The sequence below is a fragment of the Dendrobium catenatum genome, unplaced genomic scaffold (genome assembly GCF_001605985.2).
Source record: "Dendrobium catenatum unplaced genomic scaffold, ASM160598v2 fragScaff_scaffold_1521, whole genome shotgun sequence".
Lineage (NCBI taxonomy): Eukaryota > Viridiplantae > Streptophyta > Magnoliopsida > Asparagales > Orchidaceae > Dendrobium > Dendrobium catenatum.
This window is the reverse complement of record NW_021319983.1, coordinates 722,246-740,661: the sequence shown is the minus strand read 5'-3', so window position 1 is coordinate 740,661 and position 18,416 is coordinate 722,246. Positions and strand designations below refer to the sequence as shown.

General features: G+C 32.8%; 1 protein-coding gene and 1 non-coding gene across 2 annotated transcripts; both read right to left on the bottom strand.

Annotated features, from left to right (window-relative positions):
- Positions 1 to 1,290: 1,290 nt before the first annotated feature.
- On the bottom strand, positions 1,291 to 18,092 carry LOC110096686 (40S ribosomal protein S14). The gene is made up of 6 exons (XM_020822748.2): positions 17,935 to 18,092; positions 17,630 to 17,752; positions 17,504 to 17,549; positions 12,093 to 12,178; positions 11,868 to 11,997; positions 1,291 to 1,599 (listed from the first exon to the last, which is right to left on the bottom strand). Exons 1-6 carry the CDS (start codon positions 17,935 to 17,937, stop codon positions 1,532 to 1,534), a joined length of 456 nt encoding a protein of 151 aa, XP_020678407.1. The 5' UTR covers positions 17,938 to 18,092; the 3' UTR covers positions 1,291 to 1,531.
- LOC114581109 lies at positions 12,366 to 12,461 on the bottom strand. The gene has a single exon (XR_003702928.1). It is a non-coding gene; the product is annotated as a small nucleolar RNA Z266 (small nucleolar RNA).
- Positions 18,093 to 18,416: the final 324 nt, after the last annotated feature.

Sequence of the window (18,416 nt, the reverse complement as noted above, 5' to 3'; positions counted from 1 at the left end):
ACCCTCTTGTATTTTTGGTTATAAAAACATTATAGTTCTATTTGTTTTGTATTAATAACATTAAACTTATTTAAGCTTAATTTGAGCTCAACTTGTTAACTAATCCAACAATCCTTATCAAGCTTATCAACGAGCAATATTAGGAAACAACTTATTAATTATTTAAATAAATCTTATCAAATCTACTAAGAAAGTGCCTATTGAACTTAAAAAATAAAATTATAATTAAATAAAGAATTTTAACATACATAAGCAAGCAATTATGTTCATAAACAAAAATTATTTAATATAAAATAGAAGAAAGTTCTCATATAATTATAGATTAAATAAATTTGTCATCAAATTTTAAATGAAAATTGTAATAAACCTTTAATCAAACTTCTTAATGAACTCAGCTTTAATAATATTATCCATTATTATATATAAATTATCAAGCCATATAAATGTATTTATTTATCCATTGAGTATTTATACAAATATTCAAATTTATTCAATTAACTAAAATCAGGCCTAAGCACTAAGGGGTATTTATTCATTGGCAGCCCTATCATCATCTAAATTTCAAGGAAAAAATGTTCCATTTCATTGGGGCAAGCAACAAATGAGGCCTCTCAAGGAACACTTACATACTCAACAAAACATCTAAAAATATATAAAATATAATTCCAATTCTAGTTAAACTAAAAAAAAAAAAGCCTGAAATTTTATATTTTGATGTTGAGTATGCACAAGAAAACAAAAAACAAAAATAATATACTTTACCGAACAAATTGTAACAGCTCAAACTCTTAACTATCGAGATATTGTCTGCTTTAGTCTAAGGGCCTCACGATTTTATCTTGTTAGTGCAACTTCACTGGAGGTCACTCATCTCAATATTTCTCAGAGATAAACATGCTTAATAGTAGAATTTCTTAATGAAATTCCAACCATCACACTAAAAGAAGCCTCAATATTTAAAAGTTTAGCTTGTTTTACTTAAAGAAAGTTCACACAAATTATCCCGCAATATCAGCATAATTCAACAACACATTATCAAACAAAACCTAAACCTGTGAAAAATATATTCATCCTATAATTTAGGCATTACATTATTAGGATTAAGCGTTGAGCAATTTAACAAAAATCATCAGCATGCACGTCAAATAAAGCCTTTAATGAGCAAAGAAAGGATTGCTTAAAAAGCAACAAAAGGTTTTTTTTTCAATAGAAATGTCATGCTAAAAAAATATAAATTAAAAACTCAAGTCACAAATACTTTGATGAGATTGAACAATAAAAACACTTATAAAATAAAAGTTAAACAGCCAAATTTAATTGGTATACTCATAAAAAAGACATCAAAATAATACTTGGTATAAATTTTTTGCAAAATGTAGTGTTACTCTTTGAAGAAATGGTTTGAGAATTCAACTGATTTCACAACTAAAACAAAGCATAAGCCAACTTTAACCAGAAAATTCATGCAAACTGAAGATCTCTCTCGCAATTTATATGAAAGATGGAGACCCACAAAATAGATGCAAAGCAACTACAGCCTCCTCCCTCTCCTGCCTCCCTTTCTACGGGTGCTGTCGGTGGGAATTGGGGTCACATCCTCTGCAAAATCGGATAATGGATATTCAACAAAAGATAATTACTTCAGGAAAAAATATGATGACAAATTTATCTACAAAAAATCATCAAATAGAAGTTTGCTTCACCATATAGTTTTTTTTTTGGTAGAAAATTAAGAAGAACATTGGATTTTATGCATTTAAAATTGAGTTGAGATAAATAATAACATCAATGAGCAACAACTCAACTGCTTAATTGAGCTGTGGGAAGGATTAAAGTCTAAATCAAAATATAGTTCAAAACTGGATAAAAACAAGCACAAATGAATGTGGCATTGCATCTATATGAAGGATGAATGTGTATAAATAAGTTGGAAGTTTGACTTTAAACTAAAAAAAAGAATATAACAATTATAACTTTTGGTTAGGTGATGCCAAGCAAAAAAATGTAAAAGAACTAGTACAAGTTCATGTATCATATATGTTTAATTTTTTATTTTTATGTATTATGTCATTAATAAGTCATCAAAAGAAAATGTAGGAGGACTTCAGTTTATTTTGCAATTTGCTATGTTAAGGTTATATGTGTGCTTTTCAAGCATTTAGGATCATATTTTGAAAATGTACCTATCTTACAAGAGTAGTTTTTTTTTCTATTTTAAAGCTAATGAATATTTGAAACCAATTCAACTAAGAGATGCCAACCCTAGCATAATTTCTCCCCTATTCTTCATCATTTGTGTGTGTGGAGAGGTTTCGTCGTTGTGTGCAAGAAAAATCCCTGCTATGGCAAAAAATGATCGGGGTTAAATTTCAGCAAAAATGATCAGGGTTGAATTTCAATTTGTGAGCACAAACCTTCCTAGTTTAGCTATCAAATCAAGGTGTTTAAATCTCTTACCTTGACTCAATAATCTTTTCTTTTATCAAGATCTTGCATATTGTTGGGTTACCCATTATTTCTTGATTTGGTATTAAACCAAAAGCCCGTTGTACATTTTTTGCTTTCATCAGCTTTTTGCTTATGACTCTATTCTTATGAAGCGGCCACCTTTAAAATAAATTTTTTATAGGTTGTTTTCTCATTATGTTTGAGAATTTTGAAATTTTAATTAAATTTGTAGTTCGAACATTCAAAAAATTTGAAAATTAAATTAAATTTGTTGTTGTTAATAATAATGATGAGAGAAATTTTGTTTATATTTTTGCAATTTTTTTATTGATTGTAGTATTTTTATTATGTCTTTCTCAAGATTAGGATTGGACACAAATTTGAACTTACAAGAGAAGACGCTCCACTCGAGATGACTTCTCAACTGGCTTTGAATTTTAAATAACTATTAAGATTTCCAAAATCTAGAAGCAGTAACATCAAAACAACTGCATCTAAAGATAGTCTACACCATCATTAGTAACAAAGAATCAATAGTAAAGTCAATAGCTACTACATCAAGATCCAAAATTATTGTTCTTGTTTTAGAAGTCACCAAATGAGTCACTTTGCAAGTGAATTTCTTAATAGAAATGTGCACATTACTGTTAAAGAAAAGGATAAAAAAATGAAGAAGATGTGCATCAAGTAAATAAAAAATATTCTCCCTTGAACAAAATTGAGTGTATCAATGTCACTCCTAAGATCTAACCTAATTGGAATATAAATTCAATTTTGTAAACCCACTTTAAATAAGATGCAAAGCTCCGCAAATCTATCATCAATAGTGGAAGTTGCATGAATGTTACTTCTAAATTAACACCTGAAAGAATAAATATAAACTAAATTGCCCTCAAAGCTATTAAAATAGCTTAGGTACATAAAATATAATTTTCATAACCAAAATTTGGTTGGTCCCAATTCAATTTTTCACATACATTAAAAAGTTTTGTTGAGTGAAAATTTTTTTTATATCAAATGACGGAATAAATGAATAATGGCTAGTGATGCTTTTTGGATCAAATAATTTCATGAATACTTTCACGAGAATTATAAATCATGATTTGAGAGAGTTTAATGAAAATTTTAGAGTTGTTTAATCTGACATTGTTTTGATTTACAACAAAACAAAAGAACATTCGATGTATCTTAAAAATTTGTTGAAAATTTATCATCTAAAAAATATATCTAATAAAATGTTGGTTTGTCAAGTCCATCCAGTATATTTTTGGGGATCTTTTTAAGGGCTATTTGTTGGTTTGTTGCCATAGACAAGGTTAAAGCAATTAAATATTTGACAAAACCTATCAATACTCATTATATTATGAGTATGAGTTTACACGGGTTAGCTACCTTTCATCAAATGATTTATCAAGCAATTTAGGGGCTGTTTGGTTGCCTGAATTAGGAGTGTAAAGTAAAACAATTACATGTATTTATTAAATTTGATTGTTTGGTTAATTTTGAGGGGAACAAAAAGAAATCATCGGATGTGTTAGGGGTGTATTACGGGGGCTGTTTTGCGAGAATTAGAGACCCGCTCGTAACGAGCGGGTTATAAATTCATCGGAAGAAAAGCTTCATCGTCGTCGTGCTGTTTGGCTTCATTGCACGAGAGGCTTCTTCGGCTCCTTCGTTCTTGTTCGACTTCACTCCGGCAAGCATCTTCGGAGAGACTTCGCTCCGGCGAACAGCTCCACTCCGTCACCCTCAAGTCCGGCCTTCTCCGCTCCAACCTCTTTGTCAGCAACGCCCTCATCCACCTATCGTCGTCGTGCTGTTCGGCTTCATTGCACGAGAAGCTTCTTCGGCTCCTTCGTTCTTGTTTTCCGCCGCCCCTGTGATTTCGATTTCTGGCATATCGAAGAAGCTCTGTTTCTCGCAAAAGATCTGAATTGTATTGAAGAATCGAGTTTCTTCTCTGCTTTGATTTTTAAACAAGAAGAAATAGTTCGGCAGGCAGCTTAGTTACCTCCTTCCTCTTGCTTTCGCCGAGGAAGCTTTCTTTTGTTGCTTAGCGTTATCATTTCCTCGCCTGCAAGCCATCGTCTTTGACCTCTTCTTGCTTTTTCTCGTCATTTGTCCTGTTTGCGGAGTTGCGGGTCTTTTGCTCCTTTCGAATCTGCTCGGGTTCTTCTTTAAAGGTGTTATCTTTGTGGGAAACGGTAAGGGATAGAGAGAATAGGAGGAGGAGAGGAGAAAAATGATGAAGACGAGGGTAAATAGCGGAGGGGAGAGGAGGGTGTCGACTGATAGGTGAATTCTTGATTTCTTTGATTGGTACAAGAAGTATTGAAAATATGAAATTTTTAGGGGCATTCAGTAAGGTTCTTTCATTCAGTAAGTATTGAAAAGTATGGAACTTCAAATACCAGTTCTTTCTTCGTTTATTCACTCTTTTTTTTGTTTATTTTTCTTATTTTATCAATGTTTCAATGTACAAAATAGAAGCTTGGTCAAGATAAGGATGTAATGGGGGAGGTCACAAGGACTCATGAAGCCTTACAGTGAGTTGATGAATTCTGATCAAGAAGAACTTCTTTTTGATTCGTTTATTTGTTAGTATTTGAATTTTAGAGTTAGTTGATATTTTTATGAATTTGATTGGTATCAGATCTTTGGACAAGACAATAAATCGAAATGCCATAAATTATTGGGGCTTATATATGCTCATTTAGTAAGGTCATGAATTGTACTGAAGCAAAGGGTAGCATCTCTGTTTCTTGAGATTTTTGGGTCTTTTCAATCAAAATAATTCAATTTTCTTTCATGCAATTGTGTTTGGTTATTATTGCATGTTGCATGCTGCAGAAGCAGCTAGCAGTTTATCCTTTTTATTTTTAGAAGAAAAAAACAGAGATTGTGTACCTTTTTTATGATGCGATATTGTTTTTTTCATTTCTAAGGCGTGCATACATTATCAGTTTGTTCCAATTATATAAAATTCTTAATGGTAGCACAATTACAATCCATAATCTATTTCAAAGGATAAGTCTCCAATCTATAAGGATCAACAAACAGAGAAATGTAGTCACCATTCTTCAATTCCAAAAGAAAACTAATTTCTCATAAATATAGATTGAATCAGTAGATCTATGTGATAAAAATCATAAAATAAATATTCAAATGCCCCTAAGAAAATGATTACCTTGACAGCTCCTCCAGGAGTCGTCACCTTATATTTTAGCGTAGTTTACATTTTTCTATTGCTGTTTTCTAAAATCTTACATTTGTTTTGTTCACAACATGTTCATCTTAGGATGATTCATGCGAGGTAATGGAATCAATTGTCCCTTAATTTACACTATAATTTCTATGCTAAGAGAGCTTTGCTTTCTTTCACACATTGCTAATTTATGATTGTTTGTGATGCCTTTGGAGGCTATTTTAGATTAAAAAAACATCCTCCAGGGCCATTTTGAACTTGATATATTTCATACATTTAAGTACTGCTTCTTGAGCCTTTCAGAATGACAAATATCTGTCCACGCCTTTGTAAGTGCTGTCTTCAAGCATTGAGTTACTGAAAGACATGGATCAGGTTTGATGGTCAATCACGGGGATAAGATTTTTTTAGTGTCGTGCTTTAAGAAAATATTTATAGTTGCTAGATTTGTGAGTCGTTGTCGGGACTATACACTTTTCCTTTGGTATATAAATAAGGAATCTTATAACTTTACCAAGTACCATTGATTTTTTTTGTTTGAATTTTGATGTTATAGTTACAAAGATGGTTAAACCATTGGAAAATGTTGCTGAACTACATCAAATTCAAAAATATAATGATGTGCTCAAAGTGATTTGGAATGTTTTAGAAAGCAAGAAGAAAGCTATCCCAAACGAAGTTTAAACAATCGGTTATTACTTCTATAAATACACAAGTTATAATGACAAAAAAAATATTACAAATGCACTGTTTTTACTTTACTCTGGATATATCTAACCAAACAAGGGAAATATTTCTCCTACGTTTACTTTGCAGATAACCAAACAACTTCAAAGTATTTGGAATGCACTACATTTACTTTACACTACATTTACTTTACATTGCGTTTACTTTGCAGGCAACCAAACAGCCCCTTAGTACAGTCATGGCATCGATTAATAATTTTCTTAAAAAAGGACAAATCAAACAAAAAAAATATGTTGAGCATGCGATAGGAAATACTTGAGTTTGCAAGTAACCCTAATGTAATACTTGAGTTCGCAAGCAACCCTATCCCAAATTAGTGAGAAAACAGCAACAAAACTGCTGTTTACAGCAGTTAAACAGCTCCAAACAGTGGGAAACAGCAAGAAATTGAGTAGGAATCTGAAGAAAATCAAGTCAACCACTTGCATTCCACTAGTAGGTGAAAGAAAACAATAACCATACAAGATTCTTCAATTCAAGAGGAAGAGAACTCTCCAAAATTTCTAGTCAAGAAGCCTAGAGCCCAAGCCTCTAAGAAGATCCCAAAAATCAGCCCAAATTCAAGATAAAACCCTAAATCCCCCTTTCCCCGCAATTAACTCCAAACCCCTCATACAAAATCCCTAAACAGTCTATTCAAATTTCCCCACTTCCATTCAAATTTTTTCCCTCCCACACTTGAATTAAACCCAAGCATGGGCCCACCAGGCATCCACCCCCCTCTCCTCATGTCCGCCCCATGTGGGGCCCTCCTGGAATAAGTGAGGACTGGTCCATGTTGGACTGGTCCAGCCAGCCCAAGAGGGACTGGCCTAACAGCATGCCATTCAGCGAAGGATATGAGAGGCCTAGTAACTTTTATATGTTAAGACTGTCTTATTTCAATAAAGTTTTCCAAGATTATTGATCACATAGGAAGGGGCCATATTGAGTTTGGATGGAAATTCAATCTCTTCTTTTAGTGAAGAATTAAATGATACGATAAATAAATAATCTAGATATGATAGAGAATTTTTTTGCAATCCTACGACCAAATTGATTTTTGAGACATCATACACTGCCCAATAAATTTGTTTTTATTATTACTATCACCCGTTAAAATATTCAAGCTCCTACAGCATAAGCATTCCAAATGGATTAAATTCCTACATAAATACACTGCTGTGTTAAAACATTGGGTTAGAATTAACAATAAAACCACTAATTCCTTATACAAAGAGGTTATCATTTTGCCTACTACACAATTTAAGGTAACAGGCTTTGATAGCATCAAGGAAGACTACGCAAATTACAAAGATTTTAGTATAACATATCTCGACTTAACTTGTGCTCCTGTCATTTTCACTAAAGATGATTTCTTTTCAAGGGAACTCAACTTTGCATCCAGAATACAACTCTATAAGATTACCTTATATTAGAACCATATTTCAAAAATAAAAGCTTATATTAGAACTACGTTTTAAATATAAGTTTGGTCATAATTGGGGATAAATTTTATTGGTCAAGCTTAAAACACAATGTCACATACATCATATTTTACAATGCAGAAAATGTCAAATGGCTAGAAGCAAGAAACACAATATTTATAACATTACTAACCCATATAACTCTTGGGAGGGCGTGAGCATGACGCTCATAGGATTATCACAAACAATAAAGAAACACAATTATATCTTTGTAGTGATTGGTCGTTACTCAAAAATAGCTCCTATTACTACATATTTTTAAACTATTGGTGTGCCCTACACAGCAAAATTATAATTTGATTAATTTGTACAGCTTACCCCAAACTATATCTAATAGGGATAAAATTTATGATTTGTTTTTGGAAACCTTTATAGGAAAAATGGGAAAATAGTCTACCACCCGCAAACTAACAATTAAGCCAATAAAAATTAATAGGAGTTTGGGTGATCTTATGTTGTCGAACTAAATGTCACACATTTGTGTGGAATCTAATACACCAATGGTTCAGTTTTCATATATTTATTCTACTAATAGTTGCACATATTTGCTAATGAAACAGCGCAAGGGTCTCCCATCAAACTATAACACATAGCACACGCTATTAAACATGGCGCAAAATAGTAAAAATTATGAATAAAATACAACTAAATATGAAAGAATATTAAAAATGAAAGACAAATCATCATGGCACTAAAAAAATTATTTAAACGTCTAAAAAATTTGAACAAAATATGATTTATAATAGTGAAGTTTATGTTATTTATCAATTTCAAACTATAATATGAAAATAACAAATTCAGCACCAAAGGCAAGATCAGATACCTTCATCAAAACCATTTCAAACTCTTCTCCTTACTAAATTGGCAAGAGAGAGAAAGAGTGTGTTCAGCATGCAGCATTGAATCAAAGAGAGATACCCTTCAACATGTGGGTCACAATGCTTGCATGCAAGGCTGGCAAAGCAAAGAGGTGCGGGCTTGCAAACTTGTGAGATGAACAAGAGGGACGAACGAGTCAGATGAGATGGATGAAAGAAATAGACGAGAGGAACGCTTGCGGGCTTGCAGTGGGCAGCGTAAACTGCTCAATGTCCGACGAGAGGAACGCTTGCGGGCTTGCAGTGGGCAGCGTAAACTGCTCAATGTCCAACCATGTAACGAAGCCAAGCAATGTTTGGCAGGATGTGGGGCTTGCAATACATGAGGGTTGTATGAATTAATATAAACTAAAAAGTCAATAATAAATGATATAAATATTAGTTTATAATACAAAATTATCTAAATTAAAATGGCGTGTACTATAAGAGCTATGTCATGCGCTATTGTCTATGCATAGCACAAATAATGTGAGCTATTTTAACCTCATGGGTTACATCATGAAAATGGCACAAGTGGTTGACCATGCCTGAGCTTACGCACCATAGTAAGTACAATATTGCACTATCAGCACGTATAAGTCAATTTCAAGTTATCATTGGTTATTACCCTAAAACACCCATGGACCTTATTGAACTTGTTGAATCTAGACGTAGTTAAATTGCATAATAAGGAATGATGGAAATCTAAAAATATAATTGTGTTGGAAGCATAATAAGTGATAATTTATATGATTTGAGATAATATATTTTATTTTTGCATAGTTTTTTTTAAGCGTGTTTATGTTGTTGACTAGTGTGAATGGGATATGTTCATTAGTATTTTTTAGTGGCATGTAGTATTTTTTAATGGCATGTTATGGCAAGCTTATTACAACGTGGTTCCAATTTGGAACACTAAATTTCAATAATCACATATGAATTTTAGAATCATTATGAGAATTGCTAACTACCAACCAATGCAATTAAAATTTCTTGATTATTCAATGTTACAGTTTTCTCCTTGAAACAAAAAATATATATTTTATATTCTTATTCTATTTTATTTTATTTATGTTGTGTTGCTCTTACTTCAAGAGTCGTCTCAGTTAAGCTTCAAAATCAAACTTAATTAAGGGGAGGGATGGCACCAATGCAACCAACTAGCTATCATCAGCATATTTTCTCTAGAAACTACTTGCAAAGCCATATATAGTGTGGTTTCTTCCCTAAATCACACATAGTAGATCCAAATAGCAGCCTTCTTTGGCATAAGTACCCTCAGGCACAAATACCTACCAACGCCAGGCCTACGACATCAAAGCAAATCTTATTTACTGCGCTAATTATTAGACATGAATAGGAGTAGCCGGCAATCAAAGATGATAGCAATCAAAGGTATTGATAGTAATTAGAGGCTGGTTGATCCACAAATAGTGACTGAGATCAACAATAGGAGATGAGTGGTGAGACGGTGAATGAAAAGGTAGTTTGGGGAAAAAGAAATTTTTTAAAATATTAAAAAATGTATAAAATAAGTTTTCATTATTTTTCAAGAAATAAAAAACATAAGAAATTAAACGAATATGTTTTGTTTTAAAATATAATTAAAAAGTGATCCCAAATAGGGCATTAGTCATTGGTTTGGTATAAGTTTTCAACTTTTCATTGAAATCTAGTGAAGATATGTGTTGGATTTACTTTTTGAAACATGAACTTAATTAATTGCTGCATTTTATTATTCATATATATTCGCTTATGGAATTTGAGATTTTGGGTATCTCTTGGAATGAACAAATAATGTTTGATTTCCTTACATTAAAAGCAACAATAATTTACTAAAATATGGGTTAGTAACTTATGGATGGTCAATTTTTAATGTTCTCATCTTGCATCTCCTAAGCTGCATTAAAAATCTCAAATCTTTCCTCATCCTACATGAGGAATCCTCTAGAAAAATTCCTAGAATCATTATGATTCTGTTATATTAAGAGATATACAATCAACTTATGAAGCAAAAATAACCTATACCACCTCCACCACCAACATAACCTACACCAACCACTTCACGAGAAGATTTATTTGTTGTGCTAGGAGAATTGATGCAAAACAAGGTGACGTCAAAGAACTCAAGAATATTTTCTAATATATATTATCTTTTATTTGCAATAATGCTTTAATGTCATTAAAAAAATTAATAAGACTTATGTTTATTTGCATTTTAATGTATAGTAGGATTATGTGTGTGTTTTAAGTGTTTAGGGTTTTTAAGATCCTATAATTAGGAGCTAATTTATCCATTTTAATACTAACAAATATTTTGATAATTCATTGTTGTGTATAAAAAATCTCTCATGTGTGCTAGGATTGGGGATTGAATCCATCATGTTATGTGCTCTAACATCAAATGATAGAGGAACAAAGGGAAATACAGCAAAATGTAAGAACTTGATAAAAGAAAATGTAACAAAGAGATAGAATCAGAGACTAAAGCACGTTCAATTGGTAGATAATGAAGAATCCCACGCAGAGCTTGAATTCAAACCCTAATCCAAGCGAACAACAAAAAACCTCACTACTCTCACAAAGAGATAAAGTGGAGAGAAAGAGAGTAGATTAGGATCGGATAATCTATGCAAAAATGATTTCAAAACAGTTATCAGCTCTAAAATTAGCAACATGAATTGAATATAAAACGATTTATGCAATATTAATAACATCTCAAACACACAATAGTAATGAATGGTAAATGAAGATTAATAAAGCTGACCTCGGATAATCAGAGCTAATGATAAAGATCATGAAATAATAAAGGGATTCTCCATCAATATTAAAATGTACAAGCTTTTCATAAATAGTTGCATTGATGGAAAGAGTGTTACATATCAAAAGAAAGAAGATGCTGAAAAACAGATCCATGATTACATAAAAGAAAAAATGAATTGCAACGACAATTCTGAATGTGGTATAAAGCCAGTGGGAAATCAAACCAAATAAAGATTTTAGCTGAAAGGATTATAGTAATGATAATTATTATTTCAATCATAAATGGATAAGAAATTAATAGCAATGTTAATCATAAGTAAATAAAAATTTTATGCTCACAAAGGTAGCAAGAAGTATCATAGAATGAGTGTTATATCTTACCAATGCGCCCAATTTTCATTCCTGATCGTGCAAGTGCCCTAAGGGCAGATTGGGCACCAGGACCAGGAGTCTTTGTCTTGTTCCCACCCGTGGCCCTGAGCTTAATATGCAACGCAGAAATACCAAGCTCCTGCAAAGATGATGGAACCACAAGAATAAACATCAATACTACCACCAAAGTCCCGCATATTTTAAAATAAGAAAGAAAACATTAGTATATAGGACCTTGCAACGCAGTGCAACATCTTGTGCAGCAAGCATAGCAGCATAGGGAGATGATTCATCCCTGTCAGCTTTGACTTTCATGCCACCTACAGAAATATTAACAGAAGGTTCAAAAACTGCATGGACTAGCTATGAGAATCCTTAGATTGCAACAGCTCATATGAAGCCAATAAGTTCAACAAACTCGAAGACTTATTTCAATTACATTCAACAAGAAGCCATAGAAAAACATTGGAACAAGCTATTATAGCAATCATCAAAACTTAATGGAAGCAGAAGAAAGTCAGAAACATATTGTATTTTTCAAATGAATGAGTTCATGGGTAAAGCCTCCTTACACATCTAATTGAATTATCATATTTGCCACCGCATCTCTCTGAAATTATACCAGCTAGATACAATTCACAGATTAGCAAGATCACATAAAAATAAGATGAAAATAAGTTGTCAACAGGAGATGCTCAAAAGGAATAAACAAATAAGAGCATCATGAATGCCCATACTTGGAATCCTCATTTGAGAAGAATTAAATGCCAACATTGATGGTGACAGCATCCAAAATTCTAATTAAAGTACTTCAACATTTGAGATGCCCTATAATTCTCAAGGAAAGAGAAGAGAACTAGATATAAAAAAGGATAACTTATTCATCATTCATCATGCACTCATACTCCCCAATTGGGGCTATCCATAGACTTATGATGCTTAAGTTAATTATTTTAGTAACCAGCCGCAAACCCACAACTAACCACTAAACTAATGAAGATTACATTCACATCATTACTCTTCCTCTCTCAATAACATTATCCTTATGGTTGGATTCCTCAAGTCGATCCAATGGAAGCGAAAAACAACCATTTAGCCACAATTGCTTGAGTGGATCTTTCTTGTGCACTAAGCCATCCTTGAAGTTGCAAAAGAAAAGGTGGACTAATAGACACCTAAGTAATTCCTCAAAAGCATCCCTTGGTAGCCATGAATGTAGTGGTCGTTCGTCTAACCACAATTCTATTTGATCAAGCTAGTAAACCAATTGAATTGCTTCAACCGTTTGGAAATCTAACTCTTATACAAACTCTTCCAACAGACTTAGGATGATGTGGTCAAAATCTTATTAAAGTTAATTTTCAAGAACATGCTAGATGGTTTCCAAAAGATTGTGAATGCTTTCAAAGAAGAAATTTCATTGATCTTGAGAGGAGGGCTAAAACAACAATCAAAACAGCAACATCAAGCCTTTATCCTACAACGTGGGATCAGCTACATTAATCATTTTTTCTTCATTGTGTCATGTTAAGAGTCAAATTCTCATTAAAATTTAATAAAAAAATATCATTTCTAAAATTTTCTTGCCAATTCTTTTTAGGCCTAACTCTACCTTTCTTAACCTAGCCAAATTCAATAAATTTTACTCTCCTAACCAAGTCATCAGAACACCGACGTTTTATGTGTCCACACCATCTAAAGCGACTCTATCTAATCTTATCTACCACTAACCTTTTCATGTACATACTACAAAATTTAACTTAATTTTATGCTTCTCTTTTAATGGCCAATATTATGCGGCATAAAACATTGCAAGTATCACCATCTTATAGAATTTTCTCTTTAAGTTTGATTAATGTTTTTCTATCACACAACAGGCTTGATGCATTCCGCCACTTCAACCATCTAACTTGAATTATACTAATAATATCCCCATCTATTTCGCCATCACTTTGAACAATAGACCCAATATATCTAAAACATGACCTCTTATTAATGACTTGATCGCCCAAAGTCACAATCCTTCCACTATATATATTATTACTAAAATTACACTCCATGTAATCGGTTTTAAACCCTACTCAAACGAAAACCTTTAGACTTTAAGGTTGACCTTCATAATTTAAGTTTTCCTTCAACTCCCTTTCTAATCTTATCAACAAGAAAAATATCATCAGCAAAAAGCATACACCAGGGTACATTCTTCTTGTAAATGTCTAGTAAGAATATCAATAACTAAAGCAAAAAAGATATGGGCTTAAAGCTGGTCCTTGATGTAATCCAATTGAAATAGGAAAATACATGATCAAACCACCTTGTGTTTGAACAAATAATAGCTCTTGCATACATATCCTTAATGACTTGAATATAAGCATTATTAACTCAGTTCTTCTTTAGAACTCTCGAGAGCGCTTCTCTTGAAACTTTATCATATGCTTTCTCTAAATCAATAAATATCATATGTAGATCATCATTCTTCTCTCTATATTACTCCATTAAACCTCCCAATAAATGTATAGCTTCCATAGTAGACATATCCATTATGAATCCATATTGATTTTGAGAAACATTAGTATCAAGTTGTAACCTGTTCTCAATAACTCTTTCCCATATTTTCGAAGTATGACACATTAACTTAATTCCTTTATAATCTGCACACTCTTATGCATCACCTTTATTCTTAAAAATAAAAATCAACACACTCCACTCAACTGGCATCTATTTAGTCTTCAAAATAATATTGAAAAATTTGTAAGCCAAGAAATTAGTTCATCTCCTAAGCATTTATACACCTCTATTGAAATATCATCAAGTTCAAGAGCTTTTCCACACTTCATTTTCTTTAAAGCCTCTCTAACTTTATTTTTACTGATATGACAATAAACACATAAATCTCTTTTTATTCAAGGTGCTAAGGTAACTAAAGTCAATCAAATTCTCACAATCTTCATTAAAAAGCATATCAAAATGAGAGAAGGGCCAAAACATTGAATAATGTTTTGCTTGAAAGAATTTGAAGAATTCAATTATTTGTTCAAATGCATGATGCATCGATTAGAAGTATCATAATGTCCGACCATCCATATACACCACAGCAATTGTAACACATTATAGATTAGATGAATTGTGGCATTGTGACACCAACAAAATTGATCAACTTTGACAAGCCATTCATTTGGATTATCTCCTCCATCGGCGGGGAAATATCTATAATAATTCTTGAATGATTAATCGAACTCTCTTCTATCTATGATTTAGGATGTGATTGTTGTTTCAATTTGTTCTCCATATGTGTAATGTCTTCTTATGTCATTCAACATTAATGTCATAGCCCAAATTTGTTCCTCAGTTTTATCAAGATGCTCCTCAATTAAATAAATGTTGTCATCCATTAAAAATACAAATAGAGTTAAAAGAATCTAGCAAAGCCTATTTCTTGAAGATGAAGGAGACTAGGTTAAAGATCAAGAACGAAATATTTACTTCTTCCAAGAATATAATGAAGTCGAGCGTAGGGTAATTTTGTTTCTTTGGACATCTGATGTAGATGAATTTGGATGGTTGACGTTCTTAAGGAGAATTGATAGCTGCATTTTGAAATAAATGTCGGGGATTCCACTTTCTGCATTGCCATAATTCTTTCCATTAGTGGAAAGGCATTTTGAATTCTTAGTAATGGATCTGATCCTGACAATGTACAAAACGAAAGTTTCTTGGTTGTAGAGTTGTATGTGGCTCTGGCTACAGCTAGTTGAGGGATTGATGGGAATAACGATAATGGCATTTAACATATAAAGATAAAAAATAAGAGTAGATATCGGAGAAAAATCACAATGGTGGAATTGGAATGAAATAAGTGCCAAACAACAGAATTAGTAAAGACGGATGCTTGCAAAAGCGCGAGATGGAGGTAGGATCTTGTGATTTCTGGATTTGGCAATTGTGAACAAAGAAATTATAGTAGCATTGATGGTGACATGAAAAAGAATCGATTATCTGCTCAAGAAATTACAAGATTTAACAGAGGCTTTGCACGACCATGAACATGGAAATTGTGGTAGTTGCATTGTGAAAATGTGCATTGTCACTTAACAGATTTGGATGATGGTTATAATGTCAAGTTCTTGATGCATTATTGAAGCAATTCAGCAAGAGATCAAGCGACCATATAACTTGAATGAAAACAAAAATGTAAGGCGGAAGGTGCGATGAAATATGTGGTGATTCTCTCAACGAAAGCACAAAGGATGGGATTCAATATAATATTTAGAGCAATTTGAGCTGGCCTAACACCCCCAAAGAAAGAGAAGAGAGCTAGATATGAGAAAATGTAAACTTATTCACTATTGATGCTATTTATAGACTTAAAAGTCCTATTTAAGCTGATTATTCGACTAAATAGCCACAATGAACCAATAAAATAATTACAATTAGGTTCACATCAAAGAGCCTGAATAATGGAGAATGGAAAAGGAATCAAAGAATATACTCTGATAACTGAAATTTATATTGCATGTCAATGACTCAAAATGCTTTCGCTTGGAGGAAGGTAGGTTATCTTAAGGTCCATGCTTAACCACTTCATCTACTTCTAAAGGGATAAAAGGTATAGCAGCCATGGGTGGATTCAAAAAGGAAGAGGAGGAGAGGGTGGCAATGGGGGCACATGCCCCCCTCAAAAAAATAATAAAAAATAAAGTCTAATTGAGGGTTTAAAATAAAGAAAAAAATCTAAACATATGGGGTAGGAAATCGTAGGGGCTTCATGGCTTGCATGAAAAATATTGTACCGTTATGGCCATCGGTCAATAAAGCAAGTTATGTTGAAGCCTACCTATAGATCCAGCAATCCAATCAAAAGCATGATGGTAAACCAAGCAATATCCACGGCATCTCATACAAATCTATAAAAAAATATAAAAAAGTGTAGCAAATCCTAGTAGATGGTAATTGTGAGCTTCTTTCACTTTGTCTATGTTAATTTCAAAATCAAATCAGTCCAGTTATTAGTATCATATATTTTATAAATAAATAAATGTTATAGAAGTTGAAAATAAATGTATAATCTCATAAAAGCCTAAATAATATTTTTTAAAAATTTTGTATATATCATAATCAGTATTTATCTGATTTATAAATGATTTGTAAATTTGGACAAATTAATTATGATTTTTTTTTGCTTTAAAATTGCCTATGCTAGTCCAAGCCCCGATGAAAAAGTTGAGGAAAAGTTTGTCAAAATAAATTTAGGCCCCTGCTAACCGCGACTGAGAGCAGCGCACTCGTACTGATATAAAGTTCAGAGTATTTTTAAAAAACATTACAAGAAGCAAATGAACCATTTTATGGCTATTACCTAAACACGCCATTTTATCTTCTATTTTCTTATAAAGGTAGCATCCTCAGGATGAATTCACACACAGTACCAGTATCATCAAGAACTCTTGCACAATAACTGGTTCAAATCTATAAACCTTGAGATCTATTCAGATATATGCTTATAGTGCATTAATTCTTACTTATGAAGTAATAATTTCGCTAAAAATTTATCAACCAAAATCATACCGCTAGCAAAGCAATAATATTGATACATCTTCAATATATTAGATAATGCCATGAGATAAACCAAAACGTAATGAAGCTACCTGTGATACGCACTAGTGTTTCTCTCCCAGACAAGTCAGTGACGTGCTGCAAACCAGAAGAATTACTCAAAGGTTGGAATTTTGATATGGAACAAGACCACCATTCAACTAAAAATATAAACTTACAATAAAGGTATCGTTGAACGAAGCAAAGATGTGAGCAACACCAAACACGATCTCACCATCGCGCACTTTCGGTCCCAGCGTCACAGTTTCCTCTTTAGGCTCCCTATTCTTCTTTTTTCCAGACTACAAAACAACCAAAAAAGTTGAGAAAATCAAATTTTAACTCCCAGTAAGGATTTATTAAGGCTGCCATTGTAGCAGATCAAGTTTGAAGAATAATTTGCAGGTGAAACAAAATAATAGAAATCAAGAGGGGAGATGAGAGGGGAGAACCCAGAAGATTAAGAGCAAGTCGCGTCCCTTACCATATTTCAGCGGGTAGAAGACGGCGAGAATTAGAGATGGCCGATGCCGGCGGCGGAAGAAATCTGTTCTCACCCAACCCAAGCACAAATGCACAATCAGCCGAACCATCACCTCGAAGGCTTATTAGCAACCCTAAAGCGAGCGCTAATGGACCAAAAGGCCCTTCTTTTACATAAAATAAAAACCTAGACTTTCCTAGCTATACAAAGTGATATGGTTTGCATCTGGAATTGACCTTAGGGTTAACTTAGGCCATTGGTTGATAAAAATTGTAATATTTGTTGCGGGTTAAAATATTGGCGGCGATAGAGAGTAAATTTTTCGTCTTAGCGATGCACGGATATTTAGCACACAAACAGGTGATTACGGAGCGAGGGCAGTAAACACCAATGTTACAAGAGAGAGTTTTGAAGGGAATTAAAATTTTGTGATGCTATTACTTTATAATAATATAAATTAAATAATATATTTAGCAAATTTT